General features: G+C 48.1%; 1 protein-coding gene across 2 annotated transcripts in view; it reads left to right on the top strand.

Annotated features, from left to right (window-relative positions):
• The window catches only part of DNAAF9 (dynein axonemal assembly factor 9), a 148,483-nt gene extending 132,900 nt beyond the window's left edge, over positions 1–15,583 (top strand). Inside the window, exons 30-37 of one of the 2 annotated variants that reach the window (XM_059898974.1) lie at positions 413–548; positions 3,067–3,153; positions 6,433–6,539; positions 6,866–6,940; positions 8,910–9,115; positions 10,263–10,328; positions 11,576–11,669; positions 12,246–15,583. In XM_059898974.1, coding sequence (XP_059754957.1) covers positions 413–548; positions 3,067–3,153; positions 6,433–6,539; positions 6,866–6,940; positions 8,910–9,115; positions 10,263–10,328; positions 11,576–11,669; positions 12,246–12,358 — 884 coding nt within the window. In that variant the 3' untranslated portion in view covers positions 12,359–15,583. The remainder of the gene's footprint in view (positions 1–412; positions 549–3,066; positions 3,154–6,432; positions 6,540–6,865; positions 6,941–8,909; positions 9,116–10,262; positions 10,329–11,575; positions 11,670–12,245) is intronic. The other variant, XM_059898973.1, reaches the window with a different exon arrangement.
• Positions 15,584–22,351: the final 6,768 nt, after the last annotated feature.

Below are 22,351 nucleotides of genomic sequence, written 5' to 3'. Positions count from 1 at the left end.
CACTCTTTGAGAATGGTTAGCACCTGACATATGGTTTGTGCTTGGTACACGTCTGTGTTCTGAACTGGTGAAAAGTCACTGGCACCAGTTCCTGATGAGGTTAAGTACGTGGGATATAGAAAGGGCCCTTAGATGAAAAAGCTCCAGGTATCAAAGCGGAATTAAGAAGACAGAGGAGGTTAGGAGGTGAGGCAGCTACAGAGTTGAGGCCACTCACTCCAAGAGGTTGCAGTGGCAGAAAGAGGAGCAGAATGATGGCTATGTATATCAGTGTTGGGTGTCAGGGGTGTCTACATGAGGGGGCTGCTAGAAGGGATGATCAGGGGAGGGAGCAAGGGCTCACATTTGTGCAAACCCTCAGCCCCAGTCAGGACTCTATAAAGACTGAACTGTTTTTGGTTTTGTTCCCCAGGCCTGGTGAGTAATGTTGTGTTCACCAGTCACACCACAGAGCAGAGGCACCCTCTCCTCATTCAGTTGCAGAGCCTCATCAGAGCTGCCAATCCTTCCGCAGCCTTCATTCTTGCAGAAAATGGGATTGTCACCAGGTAAACTTACCAGTTCACTTCACTCCGCAGGACCAGCCACTTTCTCAGATGCAGCAGTCTGGCTATGGCCCACTGGGTCTTTCCACTGTATCAAAGACCTGAGCATTTATAAAAGTCAGGTCTTGAAGTGCTTTTGATGCTGTGTAAAAATCACCAAGAGGACCCCACATGTTAATATCCTGTACTGTTTTGAGATGTTTTGTTTTGATGCATTCACGTTCTCATCATTAAATGATGGAAGTCAAGACTCTCTCAATGTTCTTTGTGTTAAGATGTGAGAGAAATGGCATAGAAACATAGGGAAATTATATCTTTACTTCATAGACCTGGGTTCAAATTACAAACTAAAAATAGAGAATTAGTGACTTTGTGTGTATGTATGTATGAAAACATCTTGTCATATAGCAGTTTTGTTTGCTCAATAAGGTGCTAAAAGGTGTATACTTTTCATATAGTTTTGACTTTTGAGCATTGCACATATTTTACACATTCAAAAAGTAAGTCAACAAGGAGGGAAAAAATACAAACAAAAAAGTGAATCCATCTGTATACCAAAGTAATAAGAACCGTACATATGCAAAATAATTCAAGTAGCTTCTGAGCATAATCCTCTGTTGGAACCCTGATTCCAAACGACATCACTGATTAGAGAAGGGAGATTATAAATATGAAATGGGAAAGGTAAGGAAAAACCCTGCAAATGTTGGAGTTGAATTGGGGGACTCGATATAAATTCATTATTTCAAAAAAAAAAGTATATTCCCTAGCTCTTTCCATTGAAAGGGACCAGAAATAATACCCTTTCCATTAAAAGGGACTAGAAATAATAATAGCAATTAATACTTCTACCTCTAGATCTTAATTTCTAAGTACCAATCTCCGCTACAAGGTATCAGCACTCTTTGGAGAATTGGCTGATTGCAGGTTTAGGGAGTGAAAGTACAAGGTGAGCCTAGTACATTTTATGACAGAAAAGCAGGGAAGTATTCAAAGATTAGTGGAGATATGTCGAAAGGATACAGAAGCTAGCTTAAGAAGCTCCCACTAGGCAAATTTGGGACAACTTGAGTATATGAGAGAACCATGATAATAATGGATTATATAGCACGTGGAGTAAAATGAGTCTGTGGTGATACTAAAAAAAGGGAGAGGGACAGAACAGTAAAGCTCTTCTTTATAGAAGAATGCTAGCTAATGAATAAATAAGGATTTATAGTACTAGAAAGTCAGCATTTTATAACCTTTCATATAATACTTGATCTAGGCAAGAATTATCAATGGATGCTAAAAGCAGTGGATGACAGATTGTTGAGGAAAAGGATACTCACTTGTCTCGAAGTATCTGTCACGGGACTTCCTTGGTGGCACAGTGGTTAAGAATCTGCCTGTCAATGCAGGGGACCACGGGTTCAATCCCTGGTCCGGGAAGATCCCACATGCCACAGAGCAACTAAGCCCATGCACCACAACTACTGAGCCTGCTCTCTAGAGCCCGCGAGCCACAGCCACTGAGCCCATGTGCCACAACTACTGAAGCCTGCGCACCTGGAGCCTATGCTCTGCAACAAGAGAAGCCACTGTACTGAGAAGCCCACGCACTGCAACGAAGAGTAGCCCCCGCTGTTCCGCAACTAGAGAAAGCCCGTGCACAGCAACGAACATGCAAAGCAGCCATAAATAAATAAATTAAATTAATTAATGAATAAATAAAAAGTATCTGTCACTCCACAGACTACTTACTACTTACAGAGAGGGAAAAGTACCTTCACAATGGAGAGCTCTAATCTAGAAGACATGACATTGACCAAATGATTAAACTTAGCAAGACCACTAATGGGATAAACTGACGTCATGTGCCTCCTTCGTGACACTGTGGAAAGGACACAATATCACTTGGCCATTAATCTTGCCAGAAATGTTTAGCTGAATCTAATCATGAGGAGCAACCAGACAAATCCAGGTTGTGGGACACAAGACAGCTGGCATGTACTCTTCAAAAATGTCAACTCCATGAGAAACAAACAAACAAAAAAAAGTTGGAGGAATTATTCCAGACTGAAGGAAAATAAAGATTATAAATTAATGAGCAATTCTTGATTGGATCCTGAGTGCCCTATCCCCCCAAAAAGGGGAAATTTGAAAATGGATGTATATTAGATCAGTACTTCTCCAACTTTAATGTGCATATGAACCTCTTGGGGATCTTATTAAAACGAGGGTTCTGATTCAGTAGGTCTGGAGTAGGCTGGAGATCCTGCATTTCCACCAAGCTCCCATGTGGTACCAGTGCTGCTTGTCCTCAGTATTAAATTCCCTCAGTGTGGTAATACTGTTGCGGTTCTTCCAGAGAATGTGTTTGTTCTTAGAGATGCATACTAAAGTATTTAGGGGTGAAATAACAGAAAAAAAAATATATGTATGTACTTGTATGTGTGTATGGGGGTGTAGAGAGTAAGCAGAATGTACAGGTTAAGGTTAATAGGTCTAATTAACCTGGATTTTCTGTATGTTTTCAAAGGAATGAAGACATTGAACTGATTCTCTCAGAAAATAGTTTTTCGAGTCCTCAGATGCTACGATCTCGATATCTAATGTACCCTGGCTGGCAAGTATCATCATTGAAAAGTAGCTAAGATTTCTTTATAAACTCAGTGATTTATTTATTTACAGGACAGAAAAAGAGAAAGTGAAAATACCAGGTGTGCTCTAGGAGGGTGACAATGGCAGCTGCAACAACCTGCCATGTCCCAGTAACCACTGGCCTTGCTGGAAGCCCAGTGATCCACATCTTGGGGTCCAAATTGAGACCCTTGCTGGATGTTGAGACTTAAGGAGTCATCTTATAGGCCTTAAGCACAATGGTATCCTTTGTTTCCTCTAGCCTCTAGTGAGGGTGAGGTGGCCGCCATGGAACCAAGGAGTTATGACCCTCCCGGGTGAGAGAGTCTCTCCTGAGAATAGTCAGTCCTCTAGGGTTCCCATCTGACAGGTAGGTTCCCTGCTGTTGTGGCCCAGGGGATGTTCTGTGCTCTGCAGGTGGCCTCCTAGCCTGAACCTGTCCTCCAGATAGGAGAGGAAGAGAAAAGAGAGTGTGAAGTACACTGTAATCATATTTCCAGCATCACTTGAGCACTTACTGTGTGCTACACATTGTTCTAAGACTTCGCTCTCCAGTACGGCAGCCACTAGCCATATTTGGCTACTTAATAAAATGTAAATGTATATTAATAAAAATAAAGTAAAATTTAAAATTTAGCCTTTTAGTCACACAAGCCGCATTTCAAGTGCTTAACAGCTACCTGTGACTAGCAGCTACTGTCTTGGACAGTTCAGATCCAGAACATTTCCATCATCACAGAAAGTTCTGTTCACAGTGCCGCTCTAAGAGTTCAACCTGTGTTATCTCATTCATCCTCAAACCAAGCCTGCAAGGTGGATTCCATTATTTTCTTCATTCTAGAGATAAGGTAACTGAGACAGCAAGGACTTAAATGTCTTGTCCAAGTAAATGAAAGAGTTGGGTTTCAAACCCAGGTTGTGTGGCTTCAGAGCCTGTATTTTTTTTTTTTTTGAAGTATAATAGATTTACAAAGTTGTGTTAATTTCTGCTGTACAGCAGAGCCTGTACTCTTAACCACCATGCTGCACTTGTCCCTGTATGGAATGGATAACTAGTTTTGCTCTGTTGAAGGTTCAGGGGAAGACAGTTGTTAAAGCTTAGCCAAAATTGATCCCTCATGTTGATTTGGATCATCTTTATTATCCTCACTCACTTCCCTCATCCACATCTGTGTGTCCTCCAACCACCCCTTACATCACCAGTATTTTGTACCAGCAAAAAACTGATTGTACTATCCTGTTTAAAAAAAAAAAAAAGGTCAATATGTAAAATTGAAGGTTTTCAGGCTTATTTTTAGAAGGAACCTCTGGTTTGAGTCACATCATACTTAAACAGTGAGTAAGTGGATCATTCTTTATGCCTGAACAAGACAATAATATCTTAGCTAAAAAGAAAAAGATGGAGCTTCTGGGGTGAAACTCTCCTCTCCAGTGGCTGCAGCTACTGACCTTTTTGCTGCCCACACCTCTGGGCCTGGTCCTGAGACTTCTGTCATCTCCACCTGGTGCCTAGGGAAGCACCTATTCTCCAGTCCACACCAACTCATTGTGGACATGGCATACATTAACCTAGTTCAGGGCACAGACTTTTCTGGAGGCAGACCGATCTAGGACAGAGCCAGGTATGAGGGAGTTCATTAGAAGTCTCTGTGAATCTAGAGTCTGAAATCTTCCTTTATCAGGAAGATCAGTCCTTGTAGAGAATCAGAGATGGAGGGGCCTCAGAATCACCCTTCAGGCCCTCCCTTCCAAGTTCATTCCTAGGAATCAGATGATTTACTCTTTTAACAAGATGGCAGTCATCAGATTCTTGCTCATCGCTATACATTACTCCCCTCTCTCCTTGGGTGAGGGCCACCACCTCAGAGTGAACAGGCTTTAGCTGCAGGATGTGCTCAGCTTTGTGCTGTGCAGATTCTCAGCCATTCCCCTCCCACAGCCCTCTGTTGTCATCGACCCCACCCCCACCTCCCCTGGTAGAAGGGCTTGTTCCTAGTCTGTAAGGAAACCTTGTACTCTTCCCCTGGCCCCTCCAAATTCCCCTAAGGATACAGCCTCTGAACACAGAAGCCTGAGAAGCCCGTGGTCTCCAAATCTCATGTTTGGATGGGGAGAGAACAAAAAGAACATGTCAGTCTTGCAAAAATGTTATGCCACCACCTTACTTTAAAGAAGTTGCTTTAAAGAGTAAGATACTTTCAACAATGTAAAATTCAAAACTGCAGTGCAGTTTTCAACAAAGGAAACTAATAAGAAAATACAGTAGACTGGAGGGAAGTGTTTGCATCAAATGTGACGAAGGGTTAATATAGTATTTGGGAAGCTTGTTTAGATACTTAAGAAAAGTAACCCATATTATATAGATGTGAACAGTCCACTTAAGACCAAGTATAAATGGCAACTGTGGTAACAGAATTCCATGTAGGTAATACTCAAATGCAAAATGGTGCCTCACTGTTGCTTTGATTGACACCCGTTACATTTAGGCAAAAATATCTATAAAATTCATTGCTGGGGGAATTGTTGTGAAACTAGTACACTCATCTACTGCTGGTGGTGGTATAAATTACCCATGAGATGTTATGCCCTCCTGGACTGATTCCAATCAAGGGATTCATCTCAATGAAATCATTCAAAAGAAGGAATGACAGTTTCATAACTTTGGAAGCTGGGTGGTAGGAATTCATTACACTACCCTTCTATCTTTGCATATCTTTGAAATTTTCCATAATAAAAAATTAAATTTTTAAAATGCTGCGTTCTTAATGAGTCTTTGGCAGTCAGTATGTCTGCTGAACTCAAAACTGAGAAAATAGATCAGAGATGCCCTAGCCCTTTAGTTCCTTCTGGAGAGACTGCACATCCAAATGTAGTCTGTTAAACTGCCCTCAGTGAGGGTGGGGCATAGTGGGAGCCCTGAAGAGAGTGGGAGGGGATCCTGAGGAAGAGCTCCAAGGGTACCAGGAGGGACCCCTAATCCCAGTTGGGATACTGGCAAGCTTCAAAGGTAGAGGGGGTCTTTGACTTTAAGGAATTGCTAGTCCAAAGAAGGTAAGACCTTCCTGCTCTAAGGGGACAAACATGCTTCTCAGTCTCAAGATGAAAGAGACATAAATGCTTTCAAATAAGTGCTTTGTACACAAAATGACGTACAATTAAGGGAGAATTCAAATATGATAAGTGATATGTAGTTCTTTCCAATGTAGTATGTAGTAACACTCAAAGCCCCAATTACTTGTATTTATAATTTTTTAAACCTTTTAAGGTATGAAGGTAAATTTGATGTTGGATCGGCCTTTCCATTAATGGTTCAGATTTGTGTATGGTTTGGTCGTCCCTTGGAGAAGACTCGCTTTGTGGCCAAGTGTAAAGGTAAGCCTTGACTGGGACATGTCCCAGACACTGGTAAAAGAATGCCCCAGAGTTGTCCCCACTTCCTGGCACCATTTTAGCATTCTGTGTGTGCTGTCTCTTCTCACCATTTGGGTCTGAAAGCAGGCAGAAGAATCTGAGGACCCAGGAGTCCCTTACCCCTGGGAATAGTGGCAGAGCCACTGGGGGAGGATCTAGTGGGGGTACCTGTGAACCCTGGACCCTAGAGGAGGTGCCTTTCCAGTCCCTAACCCTCCCAGCTGTGCCACCCTGGACTTGGCCTCTGCCCCCAGGTGAGTAACAACCCTGTCCTCTTCCTCCACCAGCAATTCAGTCCTCTATCAAGCCAAGTCCCTTCTCTGGAAACATCTACCACATACTGGGCAAAGTGAAGTTTTCAGGTAACTGGGCGCTTGGATTTGGGAGCGCTACTCTGTGGAGTGCTCACATCTCATGATGTGAGTTCATAGCCTCTGCTGGTGCTTTGCAGACCACTGATGCCTCTTAGACTCTCTCAAAAAACCCTCCCCTCTGGGTCTTACACCATAGGCTCCTCCAGTCATCCCTTTCAGTCAGGGTCCCAATCTTTCTCCAGGTCCTTCTGCTCTGCAGTGGAGGATCTGTTTTCCTGCCCCTGGATGAACCTGCCCAGGGCCTCTCCTCACAGCTCCTTGACTTCCTTGTTCTAGAGACTCACACTCCACCCCTCTTGAGCCATCCATGGCCTCCTCCTAGACCTGTCACCAGGAGCTACCCCAATGCTGAGCCTTCCAGCTCTGGATCCGTTTCTGCCAAAGTCTTCAAGCCTTCCACTTGCCTTCTCCTCCCCTCTGTTCAGTAAACCTGTTTATCAGCCTTTGACCCCTGGAGCCCTTGCAACCTGAAGTCTGTCAGTCCTGGGCTGGGGTTCAGGGAAGGTGTGAAAACAAGGAGCCAGTTAACTCAACATTGAGAAAGGGGAGAATGTTCCAGGGAAAAGGCAGAGCACGTGCTGTGGATGTGAGGCAAAAAAAGACACGTTTCAGGAACCAAAAAGGGTTTACTGTGTCTGGGTCCCAGGGGAGGAAGTGAGGGAGTGTGTCTGTTAGGGCATCTTTGGCAGTTATAACAGAAAACCCCAGCTCAACTAGCAGGTGTTAGCTACATAGCAAGAAGTCAAGAGATCTGGCAGCATAGCAAGGCCACTGAAGACCCAGGTAATGTATGGCTTTTGTGCTCTTACATTCTTGGTGTCAGCTTTTCCTCAGGTTCCCACCCCTCATGGTTGCCAGGTAGTGCTGCAGGTCTAGGTGTCACATCCAGACACAACAGCCAGCTGATGGAAGAAGCTGGCTCTTCTGTGGGTGTCTTTATCAGTTCCTCAGCAGACTTCTCATTGGCCAGGATCAAGTTGCCATTGCCCATGGGGAATTGGTATTGGAGGAAGAAGGGGAGGCTGGGCAGGTAACTGGGGGTGTCTGCAGCAGGGAGCCACTGAGAGTTGTAAGCATGGAATCATCTGGGTTCAGATAGGAGAATTAGGTGGCAGAACCTCTATAAAAGAATCTCTCAAGGTCCTTAACCTTTGGCTTAATTTATGTTATTGAATCTGAAACTTTGGCCCCTCTCTACAAGCCCCTTACTCAAGCCCACTTCCTTCCCTCAGGCTCTGACAGACCCCACCTGCTCTTCCCTCTCCCCTATCATCACCTCCTTTTCTTTTTTATTTAAACTGACTCTTGACCCCTTTCTTGTTAAAGGTAAACTTTTCTTTGTTTTAGATCTCTTTCTCATCATGCCTGTTTGGGGAACCTTACCCTTTTCTTGTGTCTTCAGTATATCTTAGCCCCCAGCTCCTCAGCTTATAAACCCGATTACATCTTTTCTGTTCCCACCCATGTGTCCCTCCTGCAGCACTTGTACTGTTGAGCTTGCCCTCCTCCCATGGACTCTCAGGCCTCAGCTGAGACCCATCCCCTCCACCTCTACCAAAGGAGCGTTCCTTGCTTCTCCTCAACTACCTCTTCCATAGGGGTGACCCCAGCCATTCCCTTCTTCTAACGACTGTGTAGATGTCTCCCACTCAGGGTCCTGCAGTCTTTCAAATGCCGCAGATGCAGAGTCAAACTCTTCTTCTCCCACTTGCAAACCTTTTCTTCCTCTTGTAGTCCCCTTCTGGGTTAATGGTGTCTACCTGATCACCCAATCAGCTTAGCTAGAAACTTACATTGATCCTCCCGCTCTTCATCCTTTATAATTTGCTGCCGGTCATGTCAGTTCTCCCTCCTGCATATCTTGTGAATCTGTCCCCTACAGCTGCACTAATCCAGTCTTAGTGTAACCTTCTCCTTTCGGGGCAGGGTCTCAGGGACTAAAGTGTTCTCCTTGCAGACTCTGAGAGGACCATGGAGGTCTGCCACAACACTCTGGCCAATTCCTTGAGCATCGTGCCAGTTTTGGAGGGACCCACGCCACCGCCTGACTCCAGAAGCACACCTCAAGGCAGCAGTGGGCAGCAGGAATGCTACCTCGTGTTCATAGGCTGCTCCCTGAAGGAAGAAAGTGTCAAGGACTGGCTGCGGCAGTCAGCTAAGCAGGTGGTTTCCAAAGCCCAGACAGACCTGGCACTGATATGACCAGACACTTCAGAGTTGCTACTGGACCTGAGGCAGAAGCCCCTCCACCTTCTCCCTGCTTTCTCCCCACTGGTTCACCCCTCACAGGCTCAGCCAGTGTTTTCAGGGACTCAGAGTGGGAGGAAGCCCCTGGGGCAAACTCCAGGCAGACTTGTTTTGCTGCCTACCCTGCAAGCCCAGGTTCTCAAAGCCATTTCCAGTCCTGCTTCCCAAGGCAGACTGGAGTTATCAGATGGCTTAACCAGGACCTAGGTGAAACTTAGTTGTTCCATGTGGACCCTGGATCAGCTTAGTGTTCTAAACTCAAAAATGTCTTCTTAGCTGAACCTAATTCATAGGCTCTCCTGTCTTCTGAGCCCAGCATCTCCTGTACTTTGGTTCTCTCTCTAGAAAGGAAAAACAACAAAGATATGCCTAGAGTCCTTTGCAAACCAAGACTCCAAGCATAGACAGCAGTGAGCCTGGAGGCCCTGGAGAGATGTACAGGGGAAGAGGAGGCTTGCCTATAGATCCACACAAGCATCTTTAGTCCAATACTACAAAGAAAAAAAATCCGGACTGGAGTTAAAATCCTCTCATATGCTGCTAGCTTTGGGTTCTAAGTCTCTTAGCACAGTCTGAGCTTAAGCTTATTCTAGAGCTCTGGAAATAGAGTTGGCTGGGGCCTGGGTCTTCTGTACATGCTCAGTTGGGACCTGTCTTTTATACTAAGGAATGACTGCTTGCAGACTGGGTCTTTCTCAGACTCATTAGATAAACTCTTAAATGGTATTTGACTGTGAGACCTCCAGTTCTTTTGTCTGCATGTCTGTCACTGGTGGGGCTTAGGATTGAGAATCTGCAAAGAGGCAGAAACATGCCTATTTGCAAATGCATCAGTCTCTCTTCTGCCGTTTGTTCCCCCCTGGCCCGCAAGGCTCTGTGGTGGGAAAGTGGTCTTCTCAAGGGGCAGACAGGCAGGATATTGTATCCAGTCCATGACGATGCTTGTGCTTCCCCTTCTGCTGGCATCTCAGTCATGTAACTGGCCCCCAGAGCCCTGAGCCCTCACCCTCCCGTGTACCCATCAGCTCTTTGGAAACTGACGCCTCCTTACATCTCTGCACAGAAGCCTCAGAGGAAGGCCCTGAAGACCAGGGGGATGCTGACCCAGCAGGAGATCAGGAACATCCATGTGAGTACCCTGCCCTGGAGGCCTAAGTCCCCTCGGTGTCCCAAGGCTGTTCTTGCGCAGCTCTATCTTTAGGATTCCTGAGTGAGGTGGCTGTTTGTAGGGCATGCTGGAGGTCCTGCTTCTCTCAGGCCACAGAGGGAAGCTGGGTAAAGAGAAACCTCAGCTCACCTGGCCTTGCAACCTCAGAAGGGCGGGGTGACCTCTGGTGTGATGTGGTTATGAAATTGAGGAGAACTAGTGCCTGTGGGAGAAACAGGTGACGTGGAGGTCTGTTTTGTCACCGTGTTCAAGCAGCTGCAGAAGTCCTTTCCTCCCATTCCTCTGTCCTAGATAAACCACAGAGAAACGAAACCAGCGAGGGCCCAGGTAAAAACTCTAGATCCTGAAGCTGCTCATGGGCAGGTTGTGAAATCCTGAGGCCAGGACGAGAGGCCCTTTGAGGAGCCCTCTCAGACTCCAGGCTGACTCCCAGGGTCTACCCCAGTTCCCATACCCACTGAGGCCTTTTCCTGATGGGTTTGGGGGCAAAGGTTAAAAGGGACAGAGAATCCAGGTCTCAGCATGAGCTGTGTCACAAGTCCCAGTAATGAGCAGGTGGGGCAGGACTCTGGGCCTCCAGGAGCCCCTGATGTGGATTTGAGGAGGGCCCCTTTATTCTGACTCCAGGGCCTGGGCATCTCTGGGTGTTCCTGGTGAGGACACCATGGGCACCTCAGAAGGCAGGCAGTGTGTGTTTCCCCAGAAGCACACCTTAAACAAGGATTTGAGCACAGGTAGTTTATTTTGGAAGTGATTCTAGAAAACACTATCAGGAAAATGGGAAAGTAAGAGAAGGGAATCGTGTATTGTCAAACCAGTACCACTGTGGGCACCTGGGGCTTAGTCCCATGAATAATCCCAGAGTTCCTCCCTGAAAGGTGGGAGGACCTCCGTCAGTCATTGTTTGATGGCTGCTGTGAGGATGGTGTTAGTTCCCTGGCACACCTAGCCTTCCACATCGCAAAGTGGGCTATTTTGCTAGGGTAATAGGCTTGTTTGATTTGGGGGGTTTTTTGGGGTTTTTTTGGCCACACCACGCAGCATGCAGGATCTTAGTTCCCCGACCAGGGATCAAACCCACGCCCCCTGCAGTGGAAGTGCAGAGCCTTAACCACTAGACCACCAGGGAAGTCCCTGTTTTTGTTTTTAATGAGTGAGTGAATGATAGAAAATGGTCAGATAATTCTAACAGGACTCTTCTCCTACAGGTGAAACGCCACCTGGACCCCCTACCTGCAGGTTACTTTTATAATGGCACCCAGTTTGTCAACTTCTTTGGTGACAAGACTGATTTTCACCCACGTATCCTTGGAATCTGGGGCAGAGAGGCTGGGGGTGTGTGAAAACCTGGCTGTAAAGAGGGTATCTGCTAGAGCCATCATAGCCCAGCCCCTGGTGCCGGCTGGGTTTGGGAATACACGGCAAGCCACAGAGGCTGACTTTTCATTTTGTCCTCTTAGAGTCATTAAAATTACATTTATTCTTCATTCAATGATGGCTGAGGTTACTCTGTGGGTTGTAGTTTAAATGCAGCTGTGGTGACATCCTGTGGTCATCAGGGAGTCATGATTTACAAGTTGGAGACTGGGTCTGATTACAGTAGTTAATTTGTGAAAAGGTGGATGGGGTGCTGCTGTGGGCTAGTGAAAGCTGAAGGGCTCAGTTCTAAGAGCTCATGATGGGCCCTGTGTCAATCCCTGTCACATTCTTTGCAGCTGTGGTGCTGCCAGTATATTAAAAAAGCCAGTCAGGTACCTTCTGTGCAGGCTGAGCACTCACTACCTCAGTGTCCCCTACTTCATCTGTCCACATATTCCTCTGGCCTGGCAGCTCCCTTGGCCCCCAGGCTCAGGGCCTTCTTCCTTAATGAGGTGCCAGTCATGGACCAGTTCATGAATGACTACGTGGAAGAAGCCAACCGGGAAATCGAGAAGTATAACCGCGAGCTGGAGCAGCAGGAGTATCATGACCTCTTTGAGCAGAAGCCCTAGAGGAAGAAGACCCTGGAGATGGATGTTTTAAAACGGGGTGTCTTAACCTCAGCTTTTCCAGAGGCCTCTCCCTAGAGGGGCTGTCTTTGTTCTCCTTGGCCTTTGTGTGCTGGCTTGAGTGCATGTTGTCGTTATTCTCTATACAGCGGTGCACCACTGATTTGGCGGGGGAGGGGGGTCCTCATGGAGGATGAGCAGACAGGGGCTGCCCTTTGTGTGCAGCCGGCAGTCCAGGACCTCTGGGTCTCTGATAACAGTATTTCCTTTGGGCTGTTGCAGCAGTGTGTGAGGGTGGGGAGGAGCGTTTGGATTGCACAGAGTGACTGCTGGGACATAAAGAATTCTGGCTGCTAAACTGTGGCCATGCCTGGGGGCCCAGGCCACCACAGGCCTCGGGCCTCAGACATCACCCCAGGAGAGCCTTTCACCCCAGTGGAGTGCCTGCCTCCCTGTTTAGGCCCCTACCACTGAAGGCTTGGGCCCTGCTGACCCTGTGCCCAGTCCTAGAGGGAACAGCACAAGCCCTGGTCAGTCCCAACCCACAGAGCCAACAGCTTGGGCGGAGATCAGCAGCTTATTCTAAAATGAGGGAATTTCACTTACGGACTAAACAGAGGGGAAAGACTTGTTGCTTTCCAGAAGTATGTGGCTTTTGAATTGACACAAGCAGCCCCCCTTGGGACTGGTTTTGAGCCTCCTCATGTCATCACTGTGGTTTACCTCATTCGGGGACGAGAAAAACTGCTGCTCAGGCCTCCTTGGTGACGCTTTGCCTCACTGTTAAGGGCAGTGTCCTGCAACTGCATAGTCTTGGGCCCAGGGTTCTGGTCGCTTATGGGGCATCTTCACTTGAAGGGGGTTCAGTCTCAGCACCCATACCTCCCCTCAGTCTTGCCAGGGAAGGCCTGGTTTTCAGCCCAACCTTCAGGAATCTCATGTCTCCAAGCATCGTTGCTAGCCTTGTATTTGTTTGGCTCCAGGGGACCAGGAATTTCCAATATCCAAGTTAGAATTCCTTCTAGTAGCTTTGTTTTCAGCTGGACTAAAAAGCAGAGGGGAATTTCAAGTGTATCCCATGCCTGACCTCCAGAATTAGTGTGGGGAAGAGGAAGGTCGCAGGCACAGATACTTAGGTGATGTCTCTTAGGACTTCAGCGCCTCAGCTGCCTAGATTGTAAATGCTTTCTGAATTTCACGTATTTTTTTGCATGCCTTAGGAAGGAGCACATAGGCAAAACCAGCAAAGTTTCTAGTAATGTAGAGGGGTTTTTGAGAAAGGATCCTGGCACAGAGGAGAGACAGAAAACCGATGGAGCACATGTGGTCTGTCACACAGAGGCCTGCATGCAAGTAGTAAAGCAGTTGTTAAAGGCTTGTTAGTAAAATGTAGTTATATTAGAAAAAAATTTTTCATTTGAAGCCAAATGAACAATACTCCAAATACCATTTAATAAGAACTCTTGCTTGAAGAAAGGCTTCTGAAAGGCCCATGTGCTCCAGTCCCAGCTCCCAAAGCTGCTGGTGACAAGGGCCCAGGTGTGGAGCCCCAGTCTGGGAGCTCCTCACTTCTAGCTGGCCAGAGGCTGGGGTCCACAGTGGGCCTGCCTCTGCTTCAGAATCAATAACAGAGATCTTAAGTGCAATTGATGAAATAATAATGAGTTACTGTAGCTTCCTTTAGCTCTACCGAGCTCTTTTTAAAAACTCAAGCAGCCTTAGAAAAGGGAGCCAGGGGTGGGAGGGTGGCGGGGGGGAGACGACAGGCCATCTCCTCCAGGTGGGTTGCTGTGAACATTTAAATGAAAGCTCTCTTTCTAGGAGCTCGAGCCATTTCCTGGCTGCTGCACAAAAGAGTTTTTAAAGAGGGGTCGGAGCCGCCATAAAAGTGGGTCTTAAACACTGCATGGGGTTATACCTCCTGATGGTCTTGGTTTCTGACCATTGTCCATAGAAATGCTCTCTCACCAACTTGCCCCACTGTCCCAATTCCTCTCCTGTTAGAGGGGAAACTGTGATTACCTCAACTTGAATATGAAACTGTGATTGAAAAAAGTCAAAATGTTAAGTTTCAAAGCCAAAAAGGCAAAGCTGGCTGAGGCTTCCATAGACACTCCTCAGCCTGCTTGGGAGTGTGAAGGGCACACTGGCGAAAGGGCATTCCTTGGGGCGTACTTGCTGTGCCCCTGGTGAAGAGGCACACTAGCGGTGCGCTGTGTGAGCTCTTTGAGGACTGAGGCTGGGAGGATGCTTCCTCCCCACACTGCCCCTTCTGTAACCTTTGGGGCCTCTGGGTCTTGGATGTGAAGATTAATATCCACTTGATTCCTCTGGACACTCCAGGTGGAGGTGTGGGGTCTTAGACTGTCTCTAGAGGAAGGGCCATGACACTGTGTTTGAAATTTTGACCTTAGAAGTGGATACCAGGGATCCAGCCAAAGACATCAGGTTCCTAGGGATAGGCAGAAGTCCTCCAGGGTCTTACATGCTTTCTGCCCACTTTTCTATTAGCAGCTTCAGTTTTATATCACCCCGAGTGAGTGTGATAGTGTTGAAGTCGCTGAAGTTATAGGTTATTTTACATTTTGATGTGGGATTTTTCTGTTTTTGATTGGAAGGAGGCAGAAATTGGAGAAAAGGGATCACCCTAGGAAGGGGCCACTGGCAAGGAGTGGAGTTGGCCCCACAGAGTCCTGGGGGCTGTGACCTGAGGCCTGGACACTAGGCCCTGTGGGTCTCAAAAAAAAAGTACCCTCCTAAATTCTATTAGGATTTTGGAAATTTTTTGCACAGTAATAAGCTCTGGATTTGCTCTTTGGGCTTGTCAAAAGGGAAAAGTTAACTCAAAGATTGTAAGCTATTAAGTATTCCAGCCGTGTTGCTGACCTAGATGGATAGTTGTACCTCAAAAAGTAGGTGAGAAATCGCTTCCTCACTGTTCCAGGTTGTCAAATACTAATGACAGAAGAGCTCACTTACGTGCCAAAATTCACTTTTATACTAGTTTTTCAGTGCTTTAATATTCGTAACTTAAATTTTAAAACTCCTATTTACAAACACTACTGTAACTTCAGTGAAACAATTGTGTGATTGAAGCTTTTTGCTTATTATAGTATTTATTACACTACTTAATTCAGTAAATATATAAAAGTAGCCTTCAATTTATTTTTATATTATTTTCATGTTTTTTACCTGCAGTTGTGTATGTGAATTTATCTTGTTAACTGAGATGTAATGCTGAGGACCAATAAACTTATCACTGAACAAGCAGGGCCTCCAGTAGTTGCCTGTTGTTGTATTCCCGAAGTGTCCCTGGGGATTCAGGAGGTGGCCTTCCCCCTGGGACTGGGGACCTCCCCGCAGTTTTTCCCCGGGACGCCTGTTTGCTGGGGCTGCCTCAGGAGGGATCCTCGGGAGTTCCACTCCCCTCCCCAGACCCCTGAGGGGCCATGGAGAATACAGTTCATATGAGGAGACCACCGTGGCTTGCAGTGGGCACTCTCTGGGAGTCCCAGATCCCAAGGAGGGGCTCGAGGAAGCTGGCTGTGGGCGCGGGGGTCTCCCGGGGCCCCAGAGATAAGCTCTCCCACCCTCACCCAGAGAAGCCGCATCCGCAGCCCCGGCGCTTGGCCTGCGGGGCACCCCGCCTGCGCCAGGCTGCCATAGGAACCACTGCTTCACAGGCTGGTAGCTTGGTTTAATCCCGGCCAAAGCTCCGTCAGGTGGCCACTCGGTCCCGCTTTACAATCGGGGGATGAGCAAGGCGCGAAGGGACAGTAGTTGGCCCGGGTGGCAGAGTTACTGCCCTCGCCGGGTTAGATCCGAGCACCCCTCCTGGCGCTCCCTAGGCCGGCGGGCCTTGGAACCACACGGTCTAAGGGAGAGGTCGGCCGGAATCCCCGGAGCTCTCAAGGGCCCACCCCGTGCAGGGGCTTCTGTCGTTTCGGAAAAAGGGCCGACTGAGGAGGGGCACCGCCGGCGTCCACAGAGACCCTGCTTCCTATCCCACCCTCAATGCAGGGGCCTCCGGACGAAGGAAGTGACCCACTGGGAAGATCTGGGAGCTGGCCCGAGGGCGAGGGTGCAGGCTCCACAGGCAGCCTCCCTCAAATGGTTGGGAAGGTGGTCTTGGGTTTGGAGGCTCTATGTGATCGCAAAACCGTGCGAGGAGCCGAGAGAACTGGGGGAGGGGTCTTGGCCTCAGTACTATACACCCTCCTCAGCACCGGCTTACACAGAGCCTCCCAACACGCCCCCTCCCTCCCCGCTACGCGCCCCCCCCACCCAGACACACCACCACACGCGCCATCCTACAGGGCTTGAACCTTGAAGGAGCTCCTGTGCTTGCACTTCCCAGAAACCGCCAGGGTTTGGGGATTACCCCCAAAGAATTGTCAGAGAGAAGGGGGAGACAGTAAATGGCAAAGAGCTCCAGAACTGGATGATCTTTGAGTGACAGGAGGACTTGGAGGCCAAGAAGTCCGGGGATGGGGAAAGGGGTCCTCCCCACCAGTGGCCCACAGTAGGGGCCGGGGACTACTGAACTGAACCCTGAGGGCATGCTTGACCAAGACAGAGTCCCAGAATCAAGGAATCCTGGTGGGATAGACATGTGGAAAGTGATTTGAAGCAGAAGGTGGAGCTGCTGAAAGTCACAAGGGTCTCTGAGGAGCACAGAGAAATGCTGATGTATTAATTTCTATCATATAATCTAGGGAACAGTCATGCCCGAAGAAAATCTGACCACGGCCCTACTGCCAGCTCATGACGGAAAGGGAATGGCTTAGTTGCTCTAAGAGGAGTCCAGGGTGGTACCAGCGTCAAGTTCAGCTGGTCTCAGATGTCATCAGAGCCCCCTCTCTATCCTTAATGGCTTCACTCTCCCCTGGTAGTAAGCTTCCTCTGTGCCACCCAACAGCCCCAACACCCCAAAGGCAAGACCCGACCTCTCTCTCCAAAGGCAGGCCCAAAATCTGGGGTCACATTCTCATCCCTGAATCAGTCACAATGGTCAGGAGTATTCTGATTGGCCTGGCCAGGGGTCACTGCACACATATGAGGGCGTTTCAACATCATTTGGGAGCTGGGTTCCCAAAGAGGGGTTTGCTCCCCTGGATCAGCATTGCACATCCACCTGAAGGCCATTTCTGAGCTCTTCTGTTAAAGTCAGATACCTATCTGATTTAATTTTTTTTGCTTTCTGCTAGTCTTTTCTAGTACAATGACTTTTAAACAAGGGAAGAAAATTTTTAACTTGAAAATGTTCTATTCGCGAAGATAATTGCCCCCCTGAAGATGGAGAAAAGGCTCCCTACTGCCTCTGTATACCCAGGGACACCAGTGTTCCATGGGAGCCTGTTTGATACTTTTTTTTCCTAAATAAAAGAAGGATCAGGAGTTCCCTGGTGGTCTAATGGTTAGGATTCTGCACTTCCACTGCTGTGGCCCGGGTTCAATCCCTGGTCAGGGAAATGACCCAACCAAAAGAAAAAAAAGATCATGTAGACTGTAATGCTACTCCACATTGGTGGGGGTGAGAACTGGACCAACTAGAGAGTGATTCTGAAGGAGCAATTGACAAGACGAAATGACTAATTAGACAAGAGCCAAAGGGATGACCTCAAGGTAGAAGTGGAAAAAGCCAAAGTGGAAAAAAACCCAACATTTTGAAACAATTCCAAAATTCTTTTGTTTCATTCTCCAGAAATTTGAAGAAAAATAAATTTATCCACAAATTATTCCTGTTTTGCCCAGGCCTCAGCATTGCTAAATTGACTAGCCAAAATAATTTGGTTAAAAAACTTGCATCAGGGTCAACAAATTTTATGTCAAACTAATAAATGATTATAAATCAGTAAAAAAAAAAAAAAGCTAACCAAATAAAGTGTGACTATATTTCCATTTTATCCTACCATTACTACTGTTTTTCCCATACCAATAAACAAGTTTAATTTTTTTCCTTCATAGCTTCAAAATTTTAAGAAACTTTACATCTTTACTCTGAAATTTCATGCCTGGGTGAATGTACAAATAATAGCAAAATAAGGACAACAGGAAGACGAAAGATGGTTTGATAACCAAAAATTCATGGAATTTTCTAACTAAAAAAACTATTTCTAGATAACTAATAAGAACCTACTGTATAACACAGAGAACTCTACTCAATACTCTGTAATGACCTATATGGGAATAGAATTTTTAAAAGTGGGTATATATATATGTAAAACCGATTCACTTTGCTACACAGCAGAAACTAACACAACATTGTAAGTCAACTATACTCCAATAAAAATTAAAAAAAAAAAAAGACTCAATTTCAACCTCTTTGTTTTATAGATAAAAAGGATCAGAGACCCAAAGAGGCTGAACGTCTTGCCCGAGGGTGTTGCCCTATATGCCTTCTCCACTAACTTTTCCTTTCTGTGCATCCAGCTTCCTTGCAGGAGCTGGGAGGAGCTGGTGGTCATTTGAAAGACAGCTGAAGTGGGGCGGCAGGCAGTGTCAGCCCTGAATAGTGAGCTCGAAGCAGAACCTTGGGCAGCTCCTTGACACAGGGGACCAGTGAGAATGAGAGCCATGGATAAGGAGGATGTGGGGTACACATAAAGGCTAAGGAGGGCAGTGATGGGCAGGAGGGTGATAGGCCACCTGGACTTACCACTTGGAAGGACTCAGGTGGCCTTTGATGGGGTTCAAATGAAGTGGGGCCTGGGGGTAGATGAGGGAGGGGAAGTTTGGGGCCAGCTCTGCTGGTAATGCAGATTCCTGGCCCCTCATAGGGATACCCTGGAGCAGGATGAGTGAAAGTAGGTCAGTGTTTAGTGGTGTCTGTCTGCCAGGGGTTTCTTGGCTGAGAAGCTGGGCTGTGGAACTGGAACCCAGGTCAGAAGGCATGAGGGCAGTGGGGCAGCTCTGGAACCTTCCTGCTCAACAGCCTGCTGTCTAGCACTAGATTCTGACTCTGAGTATGGGGGGCACAGAGGGATATTGTCCTGAGGGGAGCAGGTCCTTCTGGCCCTCCACAGGGCTCCTTGCCTTCCTGGCTGCCCTTATAGGAACCTGGATCTTCCTCTCAGTAGGGGTAGATGGCAACTGGGAGAAGGCTTCATGCTGTGATATTTGAGCACCAAAAGGTCTTCCTCTCACCTACCCAGGGGGCCTGGAGGAGTCCCCCAGGAAAGAGGGGAGGCCAGTGGAGGCCCTGTTCCCTCCCTCAGCCCCCTCCAGCACCACTGGAGGGATAGTGTGGGAATATCATCTCTCCTCCCAGGAACAGCAAGGGGGCGGTACAGCCGCAGCTGGAGAAGGGCTGTTAAGGGGCTGGGAATGCTGGTCAAGGCTGCCTGCCCTGGGCAGCAAGGAGCCCCAAGAGGCTTGTGACTCCAGGGAAAGCCTAAGGCTGCAAGGTGTGGAAAGCCATGCTTGCCAAGGGTCCAAGGAAGGTGAGGGCAGTAGGAGAGGGCAGATTGGAAGTAGAAATACAAGGACTTGGACATCTGAAGAGTCCAGGTGACAGGAAGTAGGCAGACGGAGTCAGGAGTATCTGGCTGGAAAACCTGAGTGGGAGTGGAGGATGGTGGCTGAAGAGGTCATCTGGGGGGCTTCACGGCTTGAAAGCCTCCAGGAACTGTACATGGAGGTGTTGGTCATGCGTTCAATATGTCATGGATTTATTGAGCACCTACTACACCGGTGCTGCGCTGGTGAAAGACACCATAGCCTTGCTCTCAGGGAGATCCCAGTCTAGACTGGGAGACAGCCCAGGCAGTAAAGTAAGAAGGCTGTGCTGCAGAGTTAGGGGCCATGAGGATCTATGATGGAAGAAAACAGGAACCTACTTTAGATGGTGTGACCAGGGAAGGCCTCTCTGAGAGCTGAAGGATGAACTGAGCCACAATAAGAGCTGTGGACGCACCTTCCAGGCACTCAGACTCTCCAGGCCTGGAGGCAGGTGGGGGGCGGTTGTGTTGAAGGAACTGTTAGCAGCCACATGGCTGGAACAGTGCTCCCCTGGGAGCAGGAGGTCTGGGATGAGATGGGAAATAGTCAGGTGCCAGGTTGTACAGCACCCCCTACCCCACAACCCTACTCCCCTAGGCCATAGCAGGGAGTTTGCTTTTATTTATTTTTTTCCTAAATGCCATGAGAAGCCATTGGAGGTGGAGAATGGATGGTGGGTGGGGGCAAGTCAGAGAGCCCTGGGTGGGTGGGGGCAAGTCAGAGGGCCAGATGATGGACCAGGCTGGGGATGCAAGTGGGCAGAACTGAGCTCTATTTTGAGGGTAAACCCAACAAAACTTACTCATGGATCAGATGTGAATGAGTCAGGGGGACTCCCAGGTCCAGAGCAGCCAGGTGGATGGTGGCGGATAGTGGACTCGGGAGCTCTATTTTGCCTGAATATCATCTGAATTCCCTATTAGCCATCCAGGCAAGGGGGAGGGGGTAAGTAGGCTATGTCATGTTGAAGTCAGGAGCTCAATGACAGGTGTCATGAAATCTGGTGGCCAGCTGTGGCTGGTAGAGAGCCATGGATCCAGGGAAAGATCCAGGGCAGGCCAACACTCCTAGGTCCAAGGAGGTGAGAGAGAGAGAAGGAAATGTTGCAAGAAAAAAGGAGGGGTACTTCCCTGGCGGTCCAGTGGGTAAGACCCCGCTCTCCTAACGCAGGGGGACTGGGTTCGATCCCTGGTCGGGGAACTAGATCCCTCATGCATGCTGCAACAAAGACCTGGTGCAGCCAAAATAAATAAATATTTTTTTTAAAAAGGAGGGATTGGTGGTGTTGGGTGCTGCTAGGGGGTGGGGGAGGGGCTGGCAGAAAGCTGAGGCAGGATGATCTTGAGAGCAGTTTCAGTGGAGTAGTGGGGACAAAAGATCGGTATGCATCGGTGGAAGAGAGGTAGGAGGGGCATGGATACAGAGAACTAGAGACAACTCTTTGGAGATTTGCTCTGAAGTGCAGCTGAGGAAATGGGTGGTACCTGGAGGGGGGAGTTCAAGGGAGTATTTTGGTTTTTGTTTTTTAATGAGATACTATAGAGTTACTTCTCCAGGTTCTAAAATCTATAGGCATAGTGGCTAAAGGAGAAAATTCAGTTGAAAGTACTTCGGAAAGCCATTAAGTGCCTTTTGGAACCCAGAATTCAAGGTTGTGTCCACAGCCCAGTAAAGTCTGAGACTTCAAGGATGGGACTTCAAGGATGGGAATGAGAGGGAATGTGTGTGTTTATGTCCAGGTCCCTAAACCCCCTGTGTAAGGACCCACTGGGGCATGGAGGGTGGGGGGGTAGGATGGGGAGTGTGGGGGGAGGGAGACCTGGAGCACCTGTATTTGCCCTCAGCCTCTGGTCCACAGAGGGCAGGTGGTGGGTGGGAGGACTAAAGGAAACAGCTTCTCACTTTGCAGCAGGGGTGTGGGGGTCAGGGGCTCTCTCCAGGACAACCAGGGGAATAGAAACCACAGGGGCAGAGCGCAGGAGGCTATACTGGGGAAGGGGTCAGAAGGGGTTGGTGTCAGTTTCTGTGAGAGTCAGGTCCATAGACCACTGCGGGAGATCTTGACTGTGGGCTCCTCTTTCCTCAGTGAGCTCAGTGGTGAGGGCCTCAGATGAGGGAGGAGGCTGCAGTAAGGGGATGAGAGGTGTCCCCTCCATTCCACGGTGGCTTCCAGGAACAGCTGGGTTGGAATGTCCAGGTGTTTGGGAGCTGCTGATGACATGGGGAGGCAGATGTAGAAGCCTAGGCATTCTGAGATGAGAGGGGCTGAGGGCAAAATGGGTGTCTTTTCAGGGGTCCAGCCCCTGCACCTCCCACATGGGACTTTGCTTCCTGGGCAATCAGCCTGCCTGTCTTCAGCTCCCCTTCTAATCTCCATCCCCCACCCCGCTGTCTGGGGGAGTCTGTGCCATGGGCTGCAGCTCTACCTAAACGGTGACCTAGAGACAGTCCCTAGGCTGAGTGGAGGGGATACCCCTGAATGGAGGAGACCCCATG

The sequence above is a fragment of the Balaenoptera ricei genome, chromosome 15, assembly GCF_028023285.1.
Source record: "Balaenoptera ricei isolate mBalRic1 chromosome 15, mBalRic1.hap2, whole genome shotgun sequence".
NCBI classification, from domain to species: domain Eukaryota; kingdom Metazoa; phylum Chordata; class Mammalia; order Artiodactyla; family Balaenopteridae; genus Balaenoptera; species Balaenoptera ricei.
Note: the sequence above shows the minus strand (reverse complement) of the source record. Positions and strands in the feature narration are given on the sequence as shown.